The following is a 19,831-nucleotide window of genomic DNA, read 5'->3' as shown; positions in this document are numbered from 1 at the left end:
GATAGTGGTTTTAAGTGGTCTAAGGAGAGGCTGAGAGCGCTGGCCCTGTTCAGCCTGGAGAAGAGAAGGCTCAGGGGGAGCTTTAAAGATGGAAATAGGCTCTTCTCAGTGGTGCCCAAGAGCACAACAGAAGGGAATGCACACAGATTTAAATAAAGGGATTTCCTTTTAAACATAAAAAAAAAAATTAACTGTAGGGATGTTCAAACATTGGAATAAGCTGCCCAGAAAGGCTGTGAAGTCTTTTAATATCCTTGGGGATATTAAAAACCTGACCATACATGGTTCTGAGCATCCTGCTGTAGTTGATCCTGCCCTGAGCAGGAAGGCTGGACTACTCCCTTCCAATCCCAACCATTCTTTGGTTCTATGATCTTAAGCATTTATTTCAGGACAAGATGTACAAATGCCTACCACCTTCCACTGAAATGAAGCCTGACATGAATCAGACTTAGATGTCCAAAGTTAGGCAAGTCTTATCAGTTTCTGGTTTATCAGAAAGTCTGGGGGCTAAATTTCCACCACTAGCAGAATACAGAGATGTTCATATAAAATAGGCTTTGAATTAAAGCCAGGTGTATGGCAAAATTGATTGCACTTATGTGTAACACAGTTATTTGTTCCACTCTCCACAGATTATTAAGCTAGCTGTAGCACCAGGCTTCACTGATGCACACAGGTTTCACCTCGCTTTCGGAAGAATTTGACTCACTATCTGTTGTAGAACAGATCTACGTGTTCATTCCTGGAAGGGGATCTAAAGAATTTTAAAGGAGAAATTATTTTAAAAGAAGTATTTTCTACTTAAAACCAAAAACCTGACCTGAAACCAACCTTACAGAGCAAAAGGCAGACAAGTAAATTGGTTTGCTTTATTGCTGCACTCTCTTGCCTATTTTAGGGAACCATTTACTTCAGAAACAAGCCAAGCTGCAGACTGTTTACCTTTACTAAAACTTTCTGAATGATAGCATCAGAAGCAGCAGATGACACTGCTGTCACTTTGATGGGAATCTCTCCCAGCTGTTTCGGCTTGATTGGGAATTGAACAGTTCTCCCATCCTCACTTGGTACAGATATAGACTGTTGATCTTCTGTAGCATTTATTTCATTGGACGTTAGAATAATTTCAAAAGCATCATTCATATCCAGGATCACAGTAACCTGTAAATACAGTAACATTTGCAATACAAAGTGTTAATTTTGAAAAACTGCTTTCATAAGCTGTCACCTTTTTTTGTGTATAGAGAAATAGCTTTATGGTCCACTCGCTGAAGAAAATATTGAAGTTCTCACAAGAAAGATGTGGTCTCCACTGGTAATGAAAACCCTGCAATGTCTGGTAACATTCAAGTACAAAAAGACTTATTTTACCTCAGCTTCTTCTTTCAAATAATTAAAGATGTTCACTTCCAGAATGAACTGCTCTCCTCTGATGATGGAGTATGGAAGGTTCAGGAAAATGAAGAAAGGTTGAAAAGCTTCTAGCTACAAAACAAAATCAGCAGTGAACCCCTACAATCAGATACTAGCAAGAAAATGACTATACAACTTGTCTTCTGATCCCTTTTAAATTCAAATGACAGAGTACGTTTACTTGTACTCTACAGTTAACAAAATGTATTACTGCACAGCTGAAGCAGAAGCCAAAGATGCTTCTGGTCATTAGCACCTTTATGAAAACTCAGTGGCACCATTCAGATGAGCACTACTGACAGCTTTGACAGGGCAAGTTCCAACAGAGGCACCTGAATTGGGACTAGGTCTATCATCTGGCAAATTTTGAAGCTGTGATCGTCCTGAAGTCTCATTAAGGTAACTGTGAACTGTTTTGAGTGCACAAGTAATGGATGATTAAGAATCTGTCCATTGCCCTATCTGCATGTCAATTCAGAAACACATGTTGGAATACAAAATAACTAACTCTCTCAAGCTCTGTAATTCACCAACACCTTAGAATGATGTGTTATTTTGTAAGATTAATCTTGGCATAAGTTTGTTACATTTCTAAAAATATATATTTTCATAATTAAAAGAAAAACTGCAGAAATATACCAGCAAGCAGTTACTTTTATCTGTGAACAGAGGTTTTTGCATGAAGACTTGGGTCTAAGAAGTCAGTGGTAAGCTCTCATCAAGTTCAATGAGATCAAAATTTCACTGTTTATGAACATCTGTACAATAAGAATGGATGAAGCATGATATCCTTTACTACTGAAATGTCAACTAAAAATGGTTTTAATTTGGCTTTCATTAAAAAAAATCTTGCACGTTTTGAGTTTCAGATCCAAAAACCCCTCAGCTTGCTTTCTGCTAGCAAATATTCCAACATTTTCCTTTTAAAACTTTGAAAAGTTGTTTGCTAAAGCTTTCGGTGGCAAAAACTTCTTTAGATATTAGACATTGGAGAAGTTCTGATGGAGAATTTTTGGTTAGTCCTTAGTCGAGGTTTTCCCTATGTACCTATTTTCTTTGTCTTTTTTGTTTTGCTTTCCTCTAAAACTCTTTCAATGCTAAAGTTTTACAGTCAGGAATATTCTGGTATATTACAATAAAGTACGATAGGGTAAAATTATTGGCACTCTGTAGTAGAAATCAGATAAAAACAAGATGCAAAGTAGTAAATGACATTAAGCAAGCAGATGTGACTTATTTATTTTCCCATTACAGTTTTCATGCATTTCTTTTATTTGCCTCTCTGTATGGTACTGATTAACATGTTTCAGCCATATGGAACTCTAAGTGCAATCTAAACATCCCAACGAGGGTGAAGTACTGAACAGTGCATGTGGGTGATTATAGTTAAATAATAATCTCAACATCTGTTCTACTTGCAGCCTTCTCAAATTTGAGGATAAGAGGCCAAGTATATATTTTCATACCGTTTGAATCAGAAAACTATTCTTCTTTCTGTCCCATCACTGCCAAGTGAAAGAAACAAGAATCGCGATTCCAGTCTCAAAGGAGCCTTAGCTGCAAAATCCAGATCGAGCTCCAAATTTTGTGGTAGAGTTATGATCAGGATGTTCAAAGCACATGTTCTGTGTCTGGAGTAGCAGCCAACTATGAAATCTGGACCTAGATCTCAGTTTGGATCCCAAAAGTTGCCCCTCCCCAAGAATTTGAAGGCATGAAAACTTAAATGGGTAAATTGCCTGTCTCCAAGCTATGTTTGCACTAGTCCTGGCATCAAGTTGGAAATCTATGACCCAGTACTGCACAGTTTCAACCTTTCTAACCTTAGGCACTTAAGCGGAGTTGTCTCAGGAACATAGTTTCTCTAGGATCTTTACATAATGAATGGAAGGAGATAACTACCTTCAGAGGATTGTTCAACATATATAAAATACTAGCTAAATAAGACTCCAAAAAGTAATTCCTATTTTGAACAGGCTAAATAACTCTAGAGTAGCTGCTTCCGAGAATACAGAGTGAGCTGAGGACAACTGCACTTGTACGTTGGGAATCTCAGGTTAGAGTGTGCTGAATTTAGCTTAAATTGCTGAACTTCTCCAACACTTAAAAGCACAAAAAGAGCCTCAGGAGGCAGGAACTTGGCAGCAAGAAGCATCTCATCCCACTGCTGGCTCTCAGTGTGCACTCTGCTCCTCAATCTAAGTCACTCAAAAAATAGCACCTATGTTTTGTCCAAGACAGGTTTTGACAGATAAATGAAAGCAGGACCAGATTCTCCCATCCTCCCTCCTGGGATAAGTGTTAGCAGAGCAGTGCAGTGATATGACCTTTCCAGCAGACAATGTGCCTCTCCCACCCCGGCCACCTCTTCCTAGCTAGTCTGTGCAAACCTTCCTGCATGCACTATCAACTCATGGAAAGCCCTCTTGGCAAAGCCAAGAAAACATGGAAACACACTGTTCTCAGGCATTCATTCCCCCTTCCTACATACGAAGATTCTGAAGTGGGCCCATCCTGAAAGTGCTCTAACAAAACAACTGCTCCAACAGAAACAGGCACCCAAGTATCTGTGTAATGTCTGAGATATATATTTATATGAGCAGGAAGGGGAGGCAGATACAGTATCACATATTTCTTCAGTGATGGTGTTTTCTTTACAGTTTGAATACACATGGCCTCTCAATCACTTTATTATTATAAGGAGATGGCTGCTGTTAGAACTAAAATACAGCTTCCAGTAATAAACTACAGTGTTACCAGTGTTTAAAGAACTGTCTAGTGCCATGGTACCTCCACTGGAGCAGTCGTCACTCCAAGCCCGCTGTTTTCAGACATCACAAAAGCACTGGCTACCCAAGATGTGATGGTATCAGGTACAATGACTTCCATTGTGGTGTCTGTGTCAGATCTGATGGCAGAAGAGGAGAGGAGACTTTCAAAAGCACCCATTTACAGACATCAGTAAGTAGACATGAATGTTTAAAATGCATCAATAATCAAGTCCAAACTTTTGGCAGGAAAAGCTGTTGATTACCTGGGTTTTTTTTCCTAATCATATAGAAATATTTGTGATGGGATCAAAATTATTTAAAAAAATATTTTAAATTACATGAATTGGAGGTAATTACATTAAATCACATTACACATAGTCAACTTTTACAGAACCTTTAAAACAATCCCAGATGACAGTTGTTCCCCAACTTCTCAGCTATGAAAGAATACAAGACTTGTGCTTCACAATACAGGTCAGATTTCACCATCGTTTGACAGTTTGAACTGTTCATTGAATTAGGTGCAGACAGGAACACATTTCCCTGTCTGGGCTAATCACCATCTTCCTATGTACTGTAGAGAAAAAGACTGGGTCTCCCTATCTGTTATCTCCTCATCTGTAAAAGGAAGAGAGTTTCTTTTGTCTCCAGGATTTTTATCTAGTTTCTGTTGAAACTACAAGGCCTTCAGTCAGACATTGTCCTACTTTGTACAGCTGTACAATATGCCTCATTATTTGGTGGGTCTCCAATCTCACTTGTGGCCTCTAGGTGGTAGTAGGATATAAATAATACTACATTTTTAAGCAGTGCACTTCAGCACCAGTGCAGAATGTTACTAAATCCTACAAAATAACAACGGCAAGTGTAAATCAGTTTCCATTTGCTTCTAATCTTATACCTAGTTTTAGTGTCGATCCAAAGCCAAGTCTCTGGAAAATGTGTCCTCACATACAGATTGCTGAAATCAGGAGGTCCATTTTTAGATACTGGCATATCATCACCGAAACCATCCTCTATGGGTATCATTCCACCATCTACAAAATAAAAAGTATTTTCCTATCTACAAATACCTAGGTTTAAGAAAAATCAAATTAATACAGTTAAGAAAAGTCAAATCAATACAGTGTTTGGAGTATAATTTATAGCCTTGTTACATAAGATAACACTACTCTGTGACATTAGGAACCTTTTTTTTTAAGAATAAAAAACGTTTCACTCAATTTTTATATGCCCTCTCTGGAGTGCTTATGGAACTGGTGTAATATGGCTACACATGACAAACCACTGCAACATATATCAGCTGGAACTGCAAATAAAAACTCCATTCACCCTCAGGCCTTTAAGGGGTAGTGTTGCTCCAGACAGCACCAAAAAGGAAGTTTTTAAAATACTAGTCATATGCATTTTGTATGTCTTGAACCTTGGAAACAGTAATGGTTTGCAAGGCTGGATGCAGCCTGTATGAAGTACAGTAAGAAGTCTTAACCCATGGACCTCCTTCCCCACTCAGTAAATTAGATTTGGCTACATTTATTTTTATTACTTACAAAGAAAATGTTCCTTATCCTCCTCAAGAATTGCATCAGTTGATACCCAAAGGCTGCATTTCTGGATAAAATTTATACAGTATATCTCAATATAGGACATTCAGGACATCAACAGTGCTTATCTATTTTCTTTTCTTTCTTTTTAAGAAAATAAAGTCATCATAATAAATTAATCATAGAACTAAAGCAAGTAATATACAGGAACCAAAAAAACTGAGATCATCTGAATATTGCCCTAATGACTGAAAACTTTCCAAAGGGAAGACAATATCAAGCATAAAGCAATCCATATTTATGAAAGCATAAACATATTTCTTTGAATTCAGTGTTTATATATTGATCATTTTCATAATTCAAAACCCATATAAACCATGGAAATAGTACACTGTCTATAGTCCCAAACTTTTAAAAGGGCATGTTCTTCTAGCAAGTGATATGCAAATCACTAAGTATAAAAAAACCCAGCTTAGAATTAAAAAAAAAAGTACCTGAAAGACACCAAAAGAACCTCTGACCAGGGGGAAATACTGCACTGTGCTGTATAAATTGAGCTCATGGAAGATCTAAGATAAGAACAAAATCATCCAAAGTGTGAATGCAAACTCACATTTTTCAGAACTTTCACTGTTGTAGATGCTGAGCTGTACCTCACACAGCAGCTTGATTAGCTCTCTTGTCAAAGAAAAAAGAATCCGTGACAGGATGAAGGGGGTTAGGCTGCAATGGTTTCATGATTAATGGAAGAGTGACCAAGACTATATAAGCATAAATAGGACCTACAGCCCACTGAGCTTCTATGGCACTTAGGCTATGTCATTTGAGCACTTTAAGAATGATGTATATTGTCAGTTCTTTCAAATTGTTGATGCACTAGAGCTTCTGCAATTAAAGGAAATTCAAAGAGATGAATAATTTATTCTGCTCTTCAAAAAATAAAATTCTTTCTTTATTTTATAGTACTCATTTTAAAGACCACAAAGCACAAATCATTAAGGAGTTTTTATGGCTTTTTTGTCTTTCCTGAAAGAAGAAACTGCCAAGTGTTAACTGAGCAGTTTATCAAATGGAAGAACAATGAAGTATTAACCCGAATTAGAAATGGTAGACCTATTACCTTGTAAGCCCTACAGTCTTTTCCACTCATGTCAACAAACTATTTTCAGAAGTAAAAAATATGTGCATAATTAAGGACTAAAAATCCTGCCCAAAGAACATTACTCATTCAGCATATAAACTGTAACACTTCCTTAAACATACATCTTTCATACACACAATAATGAAAACATTTACTTACAGAATCTTCTGTTATGTCACTACTTTCTCCTAGAAGCTTCGTACTTTTATCAACAACTGCAAGTCCAATTACTGATCCTGGTTCTGTTGTACTGATTTTAAGGGACACTTTCTCAGATGGCTTGACCTTATCTTTGCTCCAAGAGATTTTAATCTAGAAAAAAGTAAAAAACAGCACTGGTTTAAATTATACAGTGATATTTACAGCCACTAATAACTTCAAGGGAGCATTTTCTTAGCTTAATTGGCTATAATTAGGACTCTGGATTTGCTTTTCCTAGGACCCTTGAGAAAATACTACGGCATTCATTTTGCTCTCTTGCTCTCCTAGCTCATCAGGTCCTTGGACTGGTGGGAAGTCAGCATCAGGATCCGTTGTTATTTCAACCAGCTCTTAGTATACAAGCAGCAATCTCTTGAGCCACAAGGATATACCAGTTTCTACAGCTGAAGGCAGTAAAAGAAATGCATTTGCTGTTTATTAATGCACAACAGCATGTAACGTATTTAGGGAAAGATAATTTGGGGAAAAAAATTCAGCCCTCAAAGATTACAACTAAGTGGTCCGCTGCGAGATCAATACAGAAAAGGGATATATGTAATAGGTGCATTGGTAAGGAATAAGGAAATAAATAGGCTAATACAGCATCAGTATGCCTTCCCTAGGGTACTGAAGAGAGGAAAGGTCACCTCCTGCAAGGTACTTCTAATGCATCCCATCTCCACTGCATCAGACGATAATTCAGAATTTCTGTTTAAAATGAACAATTTTATTGCTTTTCCTCATCAAAACACCACTACTACAAAGTCTTGAGGTGGAATTCAGCTCCACACTTAAGTCACCTACATTTAGCTGTCCACATTTCAGTTCAGTCTTTAAGCTCCAGTCACACAGAGTCAAAAGAAATAATTTTTCACGCAGGAGTAAGACAAACAGCGTCTCTACTGATGTCTAGTTATAAGTATTAAAGTTTCCATAGGGGAGGAAGAATTTGAACCCCTTGAGAGCCTCTGGGTGGTCTCACTTGTAAAAAGTCACAGTGAGGCTTTTATTTGCACAGAGGAGCAAATCTAATCCTGGTAATTAAGCTAGAAAGATCAACTCACTGCTGCAATAGTAGTTTTCCCACTCCTCTTCAAGCTTTTTTGAGTTAAAGTTTGCACAGTCACATGAAACACAAACACTGGTCACATTCACTGATGACAGCCCATGTACAATGTGACCACTGCCTGACTAGATCAAGGTCTTCATAAACATTTACAGTTCCATGCTTAGAGCACTTATGAGTACCTTTCCACTATACTGGCCAGAGCAAGCTTTGGCTCAGTAATTGACCTAACTATTAAAAACACAGGGAGATGCTGTACATCTGTTTAGGCGGAACACATAGGGCTAATAGAAATTTCTTTCAGATATGCAATAGCAGGATCCTAACTGTACTGTATTATCAAAAGTCTTTCCAAGGACTTACACAAACTCGAGATTAGATCCTCAGCGAGAAAGTTTTGACAGTTACAATCCTATGATCTAAAATACTGTTTACCATGCAACAAACAGACAAAAACATGGTCTCAGACTCAAGTTCAATGTAGTTACCTTGTCATCCAAAACGGGCTGAATTGGGATAGTGAGAGCATCATTTACAACCACTCCAAGATCATCAACATAGAATACAAGTATACATGCCAAAGGAGCCCAGGAATTTTCTGCTGTTAAAGTGAATGTTTTTGCAGCCTTTGTGCCAAAAGCCATAATTTGTTCCTTGGATAACACCTGAAAGGGAAAAATTAAACACTCCATCTGTTGGTATCTCAATATGTCATAAGCTCTGCAATTTCTTCTACAAATAGCTGTTAAAAGAAGAGACATGTAGATGTGATTGTTTTTATTAAGTGGTCAACTAGTTCTGTAAGACTGCATATGGAACAGGTGGGTAATGTAATATTTAAATATTAGAAACAGATTTTTTTCCATGCTTTAATTCCTGTATCACTATGGACAAGTAACAAACTACAATGATGAGTGCACAGCACAACATATGCTATGAGAACATAAAAATACAACAGTAATATGACTGGGCCATATGGGTCATCTATAATTGCATTTGAGTTTGCATCAGGAATACAATTTTAAAGGCAAATCTCCCAAACACCCCTACTTACCACACTTTGGCTTGCACCATGCAGAGTGTGAACTGGGGCCCACTAACATGTTCCAGGTAAAAACAGGCATTCATTTTACCAGATCAGATTAGAGCTAGTCTAAAGGTATCTCAAAATACCCAGAGTTCAGGCCCACAGCATCAACTTTTTCACTCTAAATTTGTTTCTATTGGACCATATCACTTACTAATGAAGCAGAGCCATGAAGGGCAGTTCCCTGCCTTTGATTGCATGGATCTGATTTTTTTAAAATCTGCTAGACAGTGTTTCTATTTCAGAAAATACACATGAATGCCCACATTTTATATTGTCCTAAGGTTTTCCTTATTCAGTTTACTATTAAAGTCTCTGAAAGAAAAATAATTGTAGTTGTCATGATCATTATCGTGTAGACTGTGTGCAAGACAGGCACGTGTTAAGGCCAGGATGGGAGACTGATGATGGCATATGTAATAAACTCTTCAATCCAGATGCTGTAAGATACAGTACAGCAGCTGAGCCATTAAACAAGCCATTTGGCAAGACATTTTTTTTAAAATGCTTTCTACAAAGTTCCCTTGTTAACAACGCCACCCTGCTCACTGGACCATCTGTTTCTTCAGCAGGCAGGTCTTGTCCTCACCCTGTGCCTGCAGGCTCACCCTTGACAGTCCTGAACCTGCATACAGGCTACGTGAGCCCCCTGCTTCCACCTGCATCCACAGGACCTGCCGACAAGTCCCAGCTTAGGCTGCTCCTGGGACATCCCTGCCCCGTCTCCCCTCACAGGTGCTCTGCACAGTCAGAGACAGTATTGCTCTCACAGTTGCACCTTGCCTCACACACCTGCAAGCAGAGATAACCCAACACCCAAATCAAGGATGCACTTCTCCCAGACAGCACCTCCTTACGGTGCCAGGGGCATTTCTGCTAGGTAGTGAAATGGAGTTCTCTTTCAAAAAGGACCATCCTAGAAAAAAAGAAGCTTTTGGGCCACCTCTTTCACAAAGCATGACAAAAAATGCTGAATCTCTCTAACATTCAATCACATTCCACTCACTGGAGTATTTCTCAAGTTGGTAAAAGTCATCTTGTATTGTCGCCACATGTAAAACTAGTAACTTACCAGATAGTGGAACTCTCTCACTGGCTTGTTGCTTGCAATGTTCAGCTCGAAAGGCTTCCCAGCCTAGGAAAAGCATATGATTCATATGGATGAGTATGGAAACATGATGAGTAACACGAACAGTTCTTACCTTAGCAAGTTTTGTCTCAGACTGTACCTTTATATCCTGGCTCTTTGTTTTAACCTGGAGATAAGTCTGGCTAGGAGAGCTGAACACATCATAAACACCTATGTCAGTCCTACTGCTGAGGAACTCTGCCTGCAAGACAATGCAAAACAAAGCTCTTAACAAAACAGCAAAATCTGTGTGATGTTCACATATATGGTACTGTTTACAAGAGCATGGTAGCCTTAATGGCAGTACAGGACCACTTCACTGCTTGCTTTGGGTATCCGTTTTGTTTTTTCCCTTGCTATCTGGTACAATTATTAATCACATTTAGACAATATCTGTCACTTTCTTTCCAGCTCTAACATGAATATGAGGTAAGGAAAATAGCAGTAGGTGATATAACAGCTGTTGCAGATGACAAGAACAGCATATCACTGATCACAGCCCACTCGATTTGGTGCGTCGCTGCTCCAATGCAACATATTACAAAGCAATACCTGAACTCTCAGAGTTTTTGTATCAGACTGGATTGGAAACTCAATATCAATTATTCCATTTTCTGGGACCGTGTAATTCAGGACATGGACTGTCAGATTTCTCTCCTCTGTTGCCTCATTCTCAAGGTGAGAAAGTGAAGAGTGGTGAAAAAGCAGGTCTGACTGTTGTGCAGTGATTGTGACAAGATTCTGCCTCTCTGCAGCTGTCAGCTGGTTGCTATCAGAACGTGTCACCTTTAGCTAAAAACAGAAAGAAAGAAAACACCCATCAAAAAGGGTAAAGCTAAAATGCACATTGCATAACATGTAACTATATGCACTCACATCATATCAAAAAAAACAAGGGCATCCTGAGATTTCTCACACATCAGTGTTTTTAATCACTTGTGAGCACTGCAGGTAGGCAAGTCAGCCAAGAACAGAATTATTCATAACTCTAGGGAGTGAAAAAAGAGCAAAAGTGAAGCAGATGGAACTGAAAGGTGACCTGGTTTTCAGCTCTCCCAACTACTCTTCATGTTGAAAATGTTTGTCTCTCAGGCAAATTACACATACCGTACTTAGAGCCTGAATATTTAGTTTTATCACTTGTATCTCACCACCACAACAAAGCACAACCTAACATCACATCATGTGCAGGAAAATGTGTCAGATAAGCAAAGATGGTGCCAAGTCAGATGTCTTTATGGATTCATCAAATGAGCTGAAGACTTAAAACAGGCCCAAAATTCTGCAACTTCTTCACTCCAGCATCCATCAATTAGCGCTACAACTTACATCAACCTTTATTCCCTCATTCAAGCATATTCTCATCCATAGTACAACCATTCTCCTTCTGCATTACACACTCCAAAAATTCAACTTCTACATTTAAAAGCACCAAACTAATGCTTCGCTTTTCTTTTTCAATCCAGAGATCTGTCACTCCATTATCTCTCCTCCTCTGCCATTATTTTCCTATCCTCTCTCTGTACACCATACGCAGATCTCCACTTACTAGTAATAACAGCAGTTGTTCCTTCACACTCCTTTGGGAGCATAACTGATACCTTCTTCTCTGACAGCTGCAAGCATTGCTAAATGCCTCAGCTACCTCTCAGCTCATCTTTGGAAGAGGAAAAAGAAGCAGGTCAGAGCTGCAGTCAAACTGGGCTGTTGGCAAGGAAAATGAAAAGGACAAAAACCAAAGACCCAAATGATCAGGCTAGCACAAAGCTATGGCTTAAGCCGATCTACTCTGAAAGTGTATTAGCCTATTTTATTGGCATTTAGGTCTGATTTCTATAGAGTAAAGGCTCAAGAATAGTAAAATCGATTCCCCTTTTCAAACAAAATGCAGAGATGCAATATGCAATCTCTGCTAAATGTAGAAATACTGAATGCAGACTATAGACAGCATGAAGAACATGAAATACTTCTATGAGAGGACTGCAGCTGATATGAGAAAGACAGGACAGAAGGCAGAAAAGACACTTTCACTTGAGAGCAATGTGGTTTGGTGAGTTTTACTGAATTTTGTAACAGCTGCTTAATTATATATATATGCATTATGTAAAGTATATATTTGTGTGTATATAGACACAATTCCATATACAAATATTATTAGGAGGGTTGGGACTCAAGAACTACCCTATTGTTTTAAAGCACAGTCAACTAATGGAAAACAGTCAGCTAGAAACTGGAAAGATTTCTCTTCCATAAGAATCCTGACAAACTATGCTCAAATATATCCTGCCAATACTACAGCATTCCCTGCCACTTTATCTTTTTCTAGAGCAAATGCCTCTAAGTTCAGTATTTGCCAGTATGTATCATGAAAAAGAGGCAATTTGAAAACAAATCTGTAAATTATACTTAAAAATCTGAGGCAAACTTTGGCATCTAAGCAAAAATACAGGAGTCACATTTGTTTAAACATGGACAATAGTAAAACAAAAGAACTTACAGTAGCTATGAAGTTCAGAGAAGGTTTTATAACTCTAGAGTAGTCCATAAATTCAATAAAATAGTCACTTTGCTTTGGAAATATGATGGTACTTGAATTTTGGGAGATTCCTGTTGAATAATTGTACGTGTTTAGACAACATGCTTTTAACATACATACTACTTTAGCAGCAATACAATTTACTGTCCATGATTATTAAATAGTTGCCATTATTTTTCACCATTTCCACTCCTGTTGCTTTTCATCCTTCCAGCTAAGGATCAATACAAAGATGGTACACATACTGGTACTGTCTTCCACAATGCTAAATAAGCCATAGCACGTAGTGCTCTGCTCCACGCAGACTGTGTCAGAATGACACAAGGAAGGAACTTATGAATCCCAAATCAGCCAGCTTCAACTTGCCAGGGTTTCTACAGAGAGTCTGTCATGAAACCTAGTTTCTGGGACAGGCAGAAATTTGTACAAATGATTTTTTTCTAATATGCAAGGTGCAGTGGAACATGAACACACAAAAAGGCTCAATTTGCAAATCAGCCAGTCTGGAAGAGAGTAAGACAGTGGACAGCATGGGGCCAGAGAACTCTTTCTACTGATGTGGTTTACAAACAAACAACTAAGGTAAGTTTATGATTAAACTTAAGTTTGTAAGACTCAGACTAATGATAGCAATTCTTTATGCCTGCTCTTGTCATCAAAAGTGATCAGTCACTGACTTTAAGCCCCCATCTGAATATATTTCTTGGTTATTTAATAAACCATTTAGCACAGAACTGTATTCAACCAAGTTAACAGGTGGCTAAACTATTTAATATCTAGGCAAGCAACAGTTCAGGTTTGGGGTGGTTTTTTTTTTTCAGATAATATATTTCCATGTAGATGGTTCACACTACCATCAGAACATGATGCTTTTCTAGCGCTCCAAGCCCTTCCACATAACAGTAAGCTCTTCCAGTACCACCTACTTTTTGGATTTCTCCCAGAAGACATCACACAGCCACATACCTGTGAGCGACTCGGTGACCACCGCAATAATTTCTATTGGCTCTGTGTAATCACTGTCACCTTGGTGCCACGACTGATCAGCATTCAAGTTTTGCAACATAAGCTTGTTACAGGTTACATTCACAGATCCATTTATCTGCAATGTAGAAAAAAAAAACCCTGTTGAGCCAGCAAAGCCAAGGACATCTTTCTATCTACAACAGCTTATTTCTGGTTAAGTCCTGTAGATTTCCCCACATACAAGTTCTGGAGTGTCAACACCAGAAAATTATGAACACTGACTTTTATTTTTTGCTTTCAGTAACCATTTTTATTAAATCCAGTTGCAGTTCATCACTTTTTAGAGTCAACAATGCCTTATGGAGAAATTTACTTTTTCTTGATATCTAGAATTATCCACTTTTACATTGCCAGAGCAGTGGTACCTATGCTTTACAGAAAAATACAATTAAAAGGTCCCTGCCTGAGGAGGGGGTATACCCTATCCAACATCCCTGAGCTCAGAGTTTCTGTAAGCTAAGTGCTGCTGAAGGCACTGAAGTCAGCCAACTGCTGAAGTCAGCCAACAGAAAATGACACACCATGTAGCACAAATTGAACCTGTTTTAAACATATTTCACAGCTCAAACGTAAAATGCCTGATTTTACCAAAGGATGCCATGAATCTACCACCACTTTTAAGTCTCCAGATCAAAAGTGCATGCCTTTTTAAATTTCATGCTCCAGGTTACAACTAGTACAGTAACTCCAATGTAATTACTAGGCAATTAGTAGGCAAAACGCTTTGGTCTTTACCATGCTAGAGCTCCACATAGACAATTGCAGTGGTCTCCTCTGGCCTTGTAACACAGGGCTGAGTGGGCAGGGGCGCACACAGGGCCAGGGAGCATTCCTGGGCACGGGTCCTCCATCACCTATGCTGCTACAGAGGCTCCTGGAAAGATTTTCTACCTGGGCCAACTAGCACTCTCCAAAATAACTTCCAGGCACAGTTCAAGGCACCACAGTGGCCAAGTATTGTTCCCAACAAGCACTCTAAATGTAGACACTTTATTCTGGAAATTGAAGAGAGTTATAACACTATCCATGCAAGTCACTCCATAGACCATGCCAGTTGAATTCAGCACTCAAGAATCGTCGCAGGCATATTTAACCTACAAAAGGAGACACAGGCTTAAAGTCTACAATGCTACAAACTACTAACAGAAGACTCACCTCCATTGTTGTTGTTATATTTCTCTTGTTTGTCCAGTAAGAGACAGAAAGGCAAGTAACCGTTACAGTTCCCTTTACTGGCTTTCCATATGTGTACCTGAAACACACCAGTCAAAGTCAAACAATGCATCACCTCCAGGGCTTGGACTCCTGAAGAGTTCTCAAGGCAAAAGATTCTACTAAAACATTTTTCCCTCACTCAAAGATGGCTAGAACACAGTTGTACTTTGAAACATGGAGTTTTCAATACTGAGACATGTTTATCGACACTAAAGTCAGAAGCCCAAAACCCAGAGAACATACTGCTGCTCTTTCCTGCACACAAGCTCAATAAACCTATTACTGTTATTATGGGCTGTACAGCATAGGAAAATTAATTATATTAAGCTAAACTGGAAGCAAGTTACTGACTAGAACACCAATCTAGCATCATAACTAATATGCAGTAGAGTTAAAATGGGACATGGGAAGTGTAAGCATTTTGTTTCCCAAATGCTGCTAACCCAGAATGAGAGATCTCAAAATATTTTTACTCAAATTATTTAGTAATCACGTTCAAAGAAATCATGGAATTATTACACAGCAAACATAATTTGTAGCTGTGGCAAATCTGAAAACTGTAACATACTCACTTCTTAGAATGCCATTAGCAACCTGCAGTCAGTGAGCAGTAATAAAATAAAATTTTTGTATAAATGTTTCCAAGTTATACATAAGAGAAACCATTACACTATCAGATTCAGAGAAAGGTGGGGGGAAACCCAAAATCATTCTAGTCCATCAGCAGTAATACATTCAGATGTGATAACTTTAAGTACTTTAAATCATTATGGATTTGATTGGCAACCACTTAAGAAATATCAAAGCTGAAAAGCAGAGGGAAAGAATAATCAGATAGCGTAGTTACAGGAAGAACTCTGACAACACTATCTTGCACCTGAACTCAGTCTTTCCAAGCAGACCTAATTACAGTAATAAGCTGCCATTAACCTTGAAATGATACCGCTATTGGGTAGCATCCCTGTACTTAACTTAATCTAATAATAGTCCAGAGATGAGAAAGGAAAAGGGTTTTATGACATCTACAAGTGTAACGGACATATAAATTCTTTGTATACAGAGGCATTATACCTATAAAAACAGTCACCAAGAATGAAGTCATTCCCTATAAATAATTATGACATAACAGTAAAACTTCGGCACTGCTGGGACTCAACCTCAGACAATTCACTGTGTCCAAGTCTGGATTTATTGCAGCAGATAGGTACACTCAAATACCTTATGAGTATAATTAATGAAGGAGCCAAGTACCCTGTGGAAGACCAAAACAACTTCAGAAACCAAATTCACATTGGCATATAATGGAGTCCAAAAGTAAAGCAGAATTGGGAAAAAAATTGAGGAAAACTTTTTTTTAATTGCCACTTATCAGAAACCTAGACGGTTTATAATATCAGGTTGCATTGCCTCTAGGAAAGGAAGCTTTTTCTCAGAAGTTCAAACATTTAATTTAAATAGCTTGTTAAACAATCATTTCTGCATTTCACTTAGAAACTGAGTTCTTGCCTAGAATGTATGCATTTTATGGCAATAATAACCCACAGAAGATCTTTTATTTCAGGTCTTCTTGAATGGATCTCTCAGGTAGATCTATCTGGCTCTCATCTTCCCAAAATAAAATTAATTTCTATTTGAGATTAATGCATACTATATTTTTTCTCTAGATATTTGTTCAGCTGAAAAATAAATTATTATTTATACAATAGTCTACAGTGAAGTATCTTCTGAATGTCTCAAGAGTTTTTAATTCTTCATCAATTTACAGGTATAGGTATTTTTGTAGGCTGGAGAAGTCTATACTTCAAATCCACAATGTGGATAAATTGAATCAAGAAGGATGTGCACAGAAGTTTGCATAATTTTCCAAGTGGTCTAATAAAATATAGTTACTCTACCTACAGACCTTGATGTGGTAAGTTAGAAAGCACCATAAAAGAGCCATAAGAACAAAAAAATGCCTCAAAATATACATTATAAGCAAAAGACTCAAGAAATTTTCTGAATAAGGTAGCTAAAAATGTCCTTGCTGCAGTCTAGAAATACCCTTACCAGACCAAAAAAAAATAACTAGAAGTCTGAAGATGTATCTACCATTGTTACAACAAAATCCAGTAACTAGAAATGTATGCTAGCCAACTAATTTTGACTAGAAGGCACTTTTTCAGCATTCTAAATATAAGTTTTCACTTTGACACTTAAAGATCCACAATAATTTTCTTAAGAGTGAGGATGACAATGGTATCAATGATTTACTTACTTTGCAGTGACAACACCAGTTACATCTTCCTCTCTCAAAGAGTAGTATAATGGTGTTGTTATAATAACATCAAATTTTGGTAAGACTGAAAAAAATATTACAGAAAGCACTAAATTCATACAAGAAATAATATCTTCCTCTTTTTTTAAGTAATAAGCATAGAACATGTAATATGATAAAGACTACTACAGTTTCCTAAGGAATATAAGGTAAGATATATTTTTAACCCAACCATATGCATGTCCCAGACTAAGACTTTTCACTGAAAGGAGAACAATAAGCATCATACAGGCAGCCTGCACACACGCTTATAAGACCGAAATATAAAACATTTAGCTTATTCAGCCTTTACAGAATCAGCAAGCTTCATGATCAGACATTAACACAGATTTTTGGAATGAATGCATTGTCTGCATGATCCTGGAAAAACAGGGACAATAAATGCATCTTATAGACTTAAGTATTTTAAAGATTGCATGACATCCAGACACTACAGTTGTGGGTCACTGAAACTACAATGAACAAGGCAGCTGATAAGATTACTTTTTTCCCAGGATACAGTCTCAGAGTCAGTTTCAGAGAAGCAAGAGATTTGGAAATTAGAATTTCTGGGAGTATTCAAGAGGTTCATACTAGCCAAGGGAAACTAGTCTAAATTAATGGAGAATCAACTACCAATTTTGGTCACTACTAAATGCCCTTAAGTAACACTTACCATATTCCATCACTTTAAATCTTTGATAATGAACTTGACCCTATTGAAAAAAAGAATCGTATGAGAAATTACATGCAGTTGTGGTTAGATTAGCAAATTAACATACCTTCTAGGCCAAATCCCATACATATTCAAGTTAAATTACAATTTCTGACATGATGTGATTTTAAATCATGGCTCAACCATTATCAGTTCCTGTTATGGAGCTCCTATAGGAACCAGTAGTATGCATTTGCACCACAGAAGGACACACAAGCTCACATGTCCAGATTGTAAGTACATATAATGAAGAGCTTATGGAGCTTCCAATCCACAGACATCTACATATGCCTGGTTTCTGTATAAAAAAACCCAAATATCCAAGCTAGATAGCAAAAAACTTCCTAGCATAAGTACTCACAGTCATTGTGATGAACCATGACTGAGTGACCAGCAGTATCTTTACTAGCTCATTTAAAATTAAGTCGAGTATTTCCATACAAGAAAGAAGTTCCTACAGTGTCTATCTAGAGGACAAAACCATTTCAAAAGCATGTATAACCTTAAGGTTCTTCATTTACTCAAAAGGCAGCTAAAATTTTGTTACAGTCTACAGTGCATACTTACTTCAGCAGAGATACTCTTGGGTTATATCTTCCTGTCTTGTTCATTTGTTCGTTAAAAATCAATGGAAGAAATAAACAACTATAAAATATCGTTACTTGTGTTATCTTCTATTTTCCTATTGTTCTAATTTTTTCACTTATTTCCTCATTTTCCTCAGGAGGGTATCTGAAAGCATATTCTGGCATATCTTTGAGATGTGGTACATCAGGCCAAATATGGCACATCATTAAAAAATTAATTTTAAAGGCTTTTTTCATGCTCTGAACATTGAAAATTCAGCAGCTATTTTTGTTCTTCAGTACAATGACAGTTGACCAAAAAGTCATGGTTAGTCAGTCACATAAATTTTGCTTTTTGTTGTCTTACTTGATTGTTCTTCCTTGCTAAAGTGTGAGTAATTCAAGTTGCACCAGGGGAGGTTTAAGATGGATATTAGGAAAAATTTCTTCACCAAAAGAGTTATCAAGCATTGGAACAGGCTGCCCAGGGAAGTGGTCAAGTCACCATCCCTGTACGTATATAAAAGATGTGTAGGTGTGGTGCTTAGGGACATGGTTTAGTGGTGGACTTGGCAGTGTTAGGTTTACGGTTGGATTTGATCTTAAAGGTCTTTTCCAACCTAAATGATTCCATGATTCTATAATTCTGACCAAGCATATACATCATTTGTCTGAAGACATATAACCCTCATTCAATTATTTTCTTACAGCACCATACCAAAAGCTGCCATTAGCAGGGAAATGGCATGAGGTGATTTACCAGCAGTGCCTAGAACTAGAGCTCTGAATCTCAGCTGATCTGTTTGACACAGGGATTACACTGGAGCAATGATTTTCCAAGAGGAAAATCTGAGCTCAGCTGGGCTGGAAGAATGGGCTGAGAAACTGAACGAGTCTCCACTTCCCAAATGACAGGAAGGGAGAGGCTCCTTTTGAAAGCTTATTTTACCTCTTCAGTTAAGAGTCTTCCGGGAAATAGGGGGAAGTTCAAGACAGACAAGATCTGTCACTAGGAGGTGGCTATTTTGAAAGGTTAATATCACCAGCTGTTGCTCTATTACATGATGAGGTTATGTTGATGTGGAGCTCAGAAGTCTGATTACTTTGATTATTCCTGAGAAC

At 37.8% G+C, this 19,831-nt stretch overlaps 1 protein-coding gene across 1 annotated transcript in view; it reads right to left on the bottom strand.

Annotated features, from left to right (window-relative positions):
* Nucleotides 1–19,831, bottom strand: part of CD109 (CD109 molecule) — an 82,375-nt gene that overhangs the window by 35,175 nt on the left and 27,369 nt on the right. Inside the window, exons 6-21 of the mRNA XM_074861887.1 lie at nucleotides 18,105–18,144; nucleotides 17,390–17,474; nucleotides 15,073–15,169; nucleotides 13,858–13,993; nucleotides 12,853–12,962; nucleotides 10,908–11,147; nucleotides 10,456–10,557; nucleotides 10,299–10,361; nucleotides 8,628–8,804; nucleotides 7,032–7,184; nucleotides 6,226–6,300; nucleotides 5,738–5,798; nucleotides 5,089–5,224; nucleotides 4,207–4,324; nucleotides 1,375–1,488; nucleotides 946–1,164 (exon numbers count right to left, since the gene is read on the bottom strand). Coding sequence (XP_074717988.1) covers nucleotides 946–1,164; nucleotides 1,375–1,488; nucleotides 4,207–4,324; nucleotides 5,089–5,224; nucleotides 5,738–5,798; nucleotides 6,226–6,300; nucleotides 7,032–7,184; nucleotides 8,628–8,804; nucleotides 10,299–10,361; nucleotides 10,456–10,557; nucleotides 10,908–11,147; nucleotides 12,853–12,962; nucleotides 13,858–13,993; nucleotides 15,073–15,169; nucleotides 17,390–17,474; nucleotides 18,105–18,144 — 1,926 coding nt within the window. The remainder of the gene's footprint in view (nucleotides 1–945; nucleotides 1,165–1,374; nucleotides 1,489–4,206; nucleotides 4,325–5,088; nucleotides 5,225–5,737; nucleotides 5,799–6,225; nucleotides 6,301–7,031; nucleotides 7,185–8,627; nucleotides 8,805–10,298; nucleotides 10,362–10,455; nucleotides 10,558–10,907; nucleotides 11,148–12,852; nucleotides 12,963–13,857; nucleotides 13,994–15,072; nucleotides 15,170–17,389; nucleotides 17,475–18,104; nucleotides 18,145–19,831) is intronic.

The sequence above is a fragment of the Strix uralensis genome, chromosome 3 (genome assembly GCF_047716275.1).
Source record: "Strix uralensis isolate ZFMK-TIS-50842 chromosome 3, bStrUra1, whole genome shotgun sequence".
NCBI lineage: Eukaryota > Metazoa > Chordata > Aves > Strigiformes > Strigidae > Strix > Strix uralensis.
Note: the sequence above shows the minus strand (reverse complement) of the source record. Positions and strands in the feature narration are given on the sequence as shown.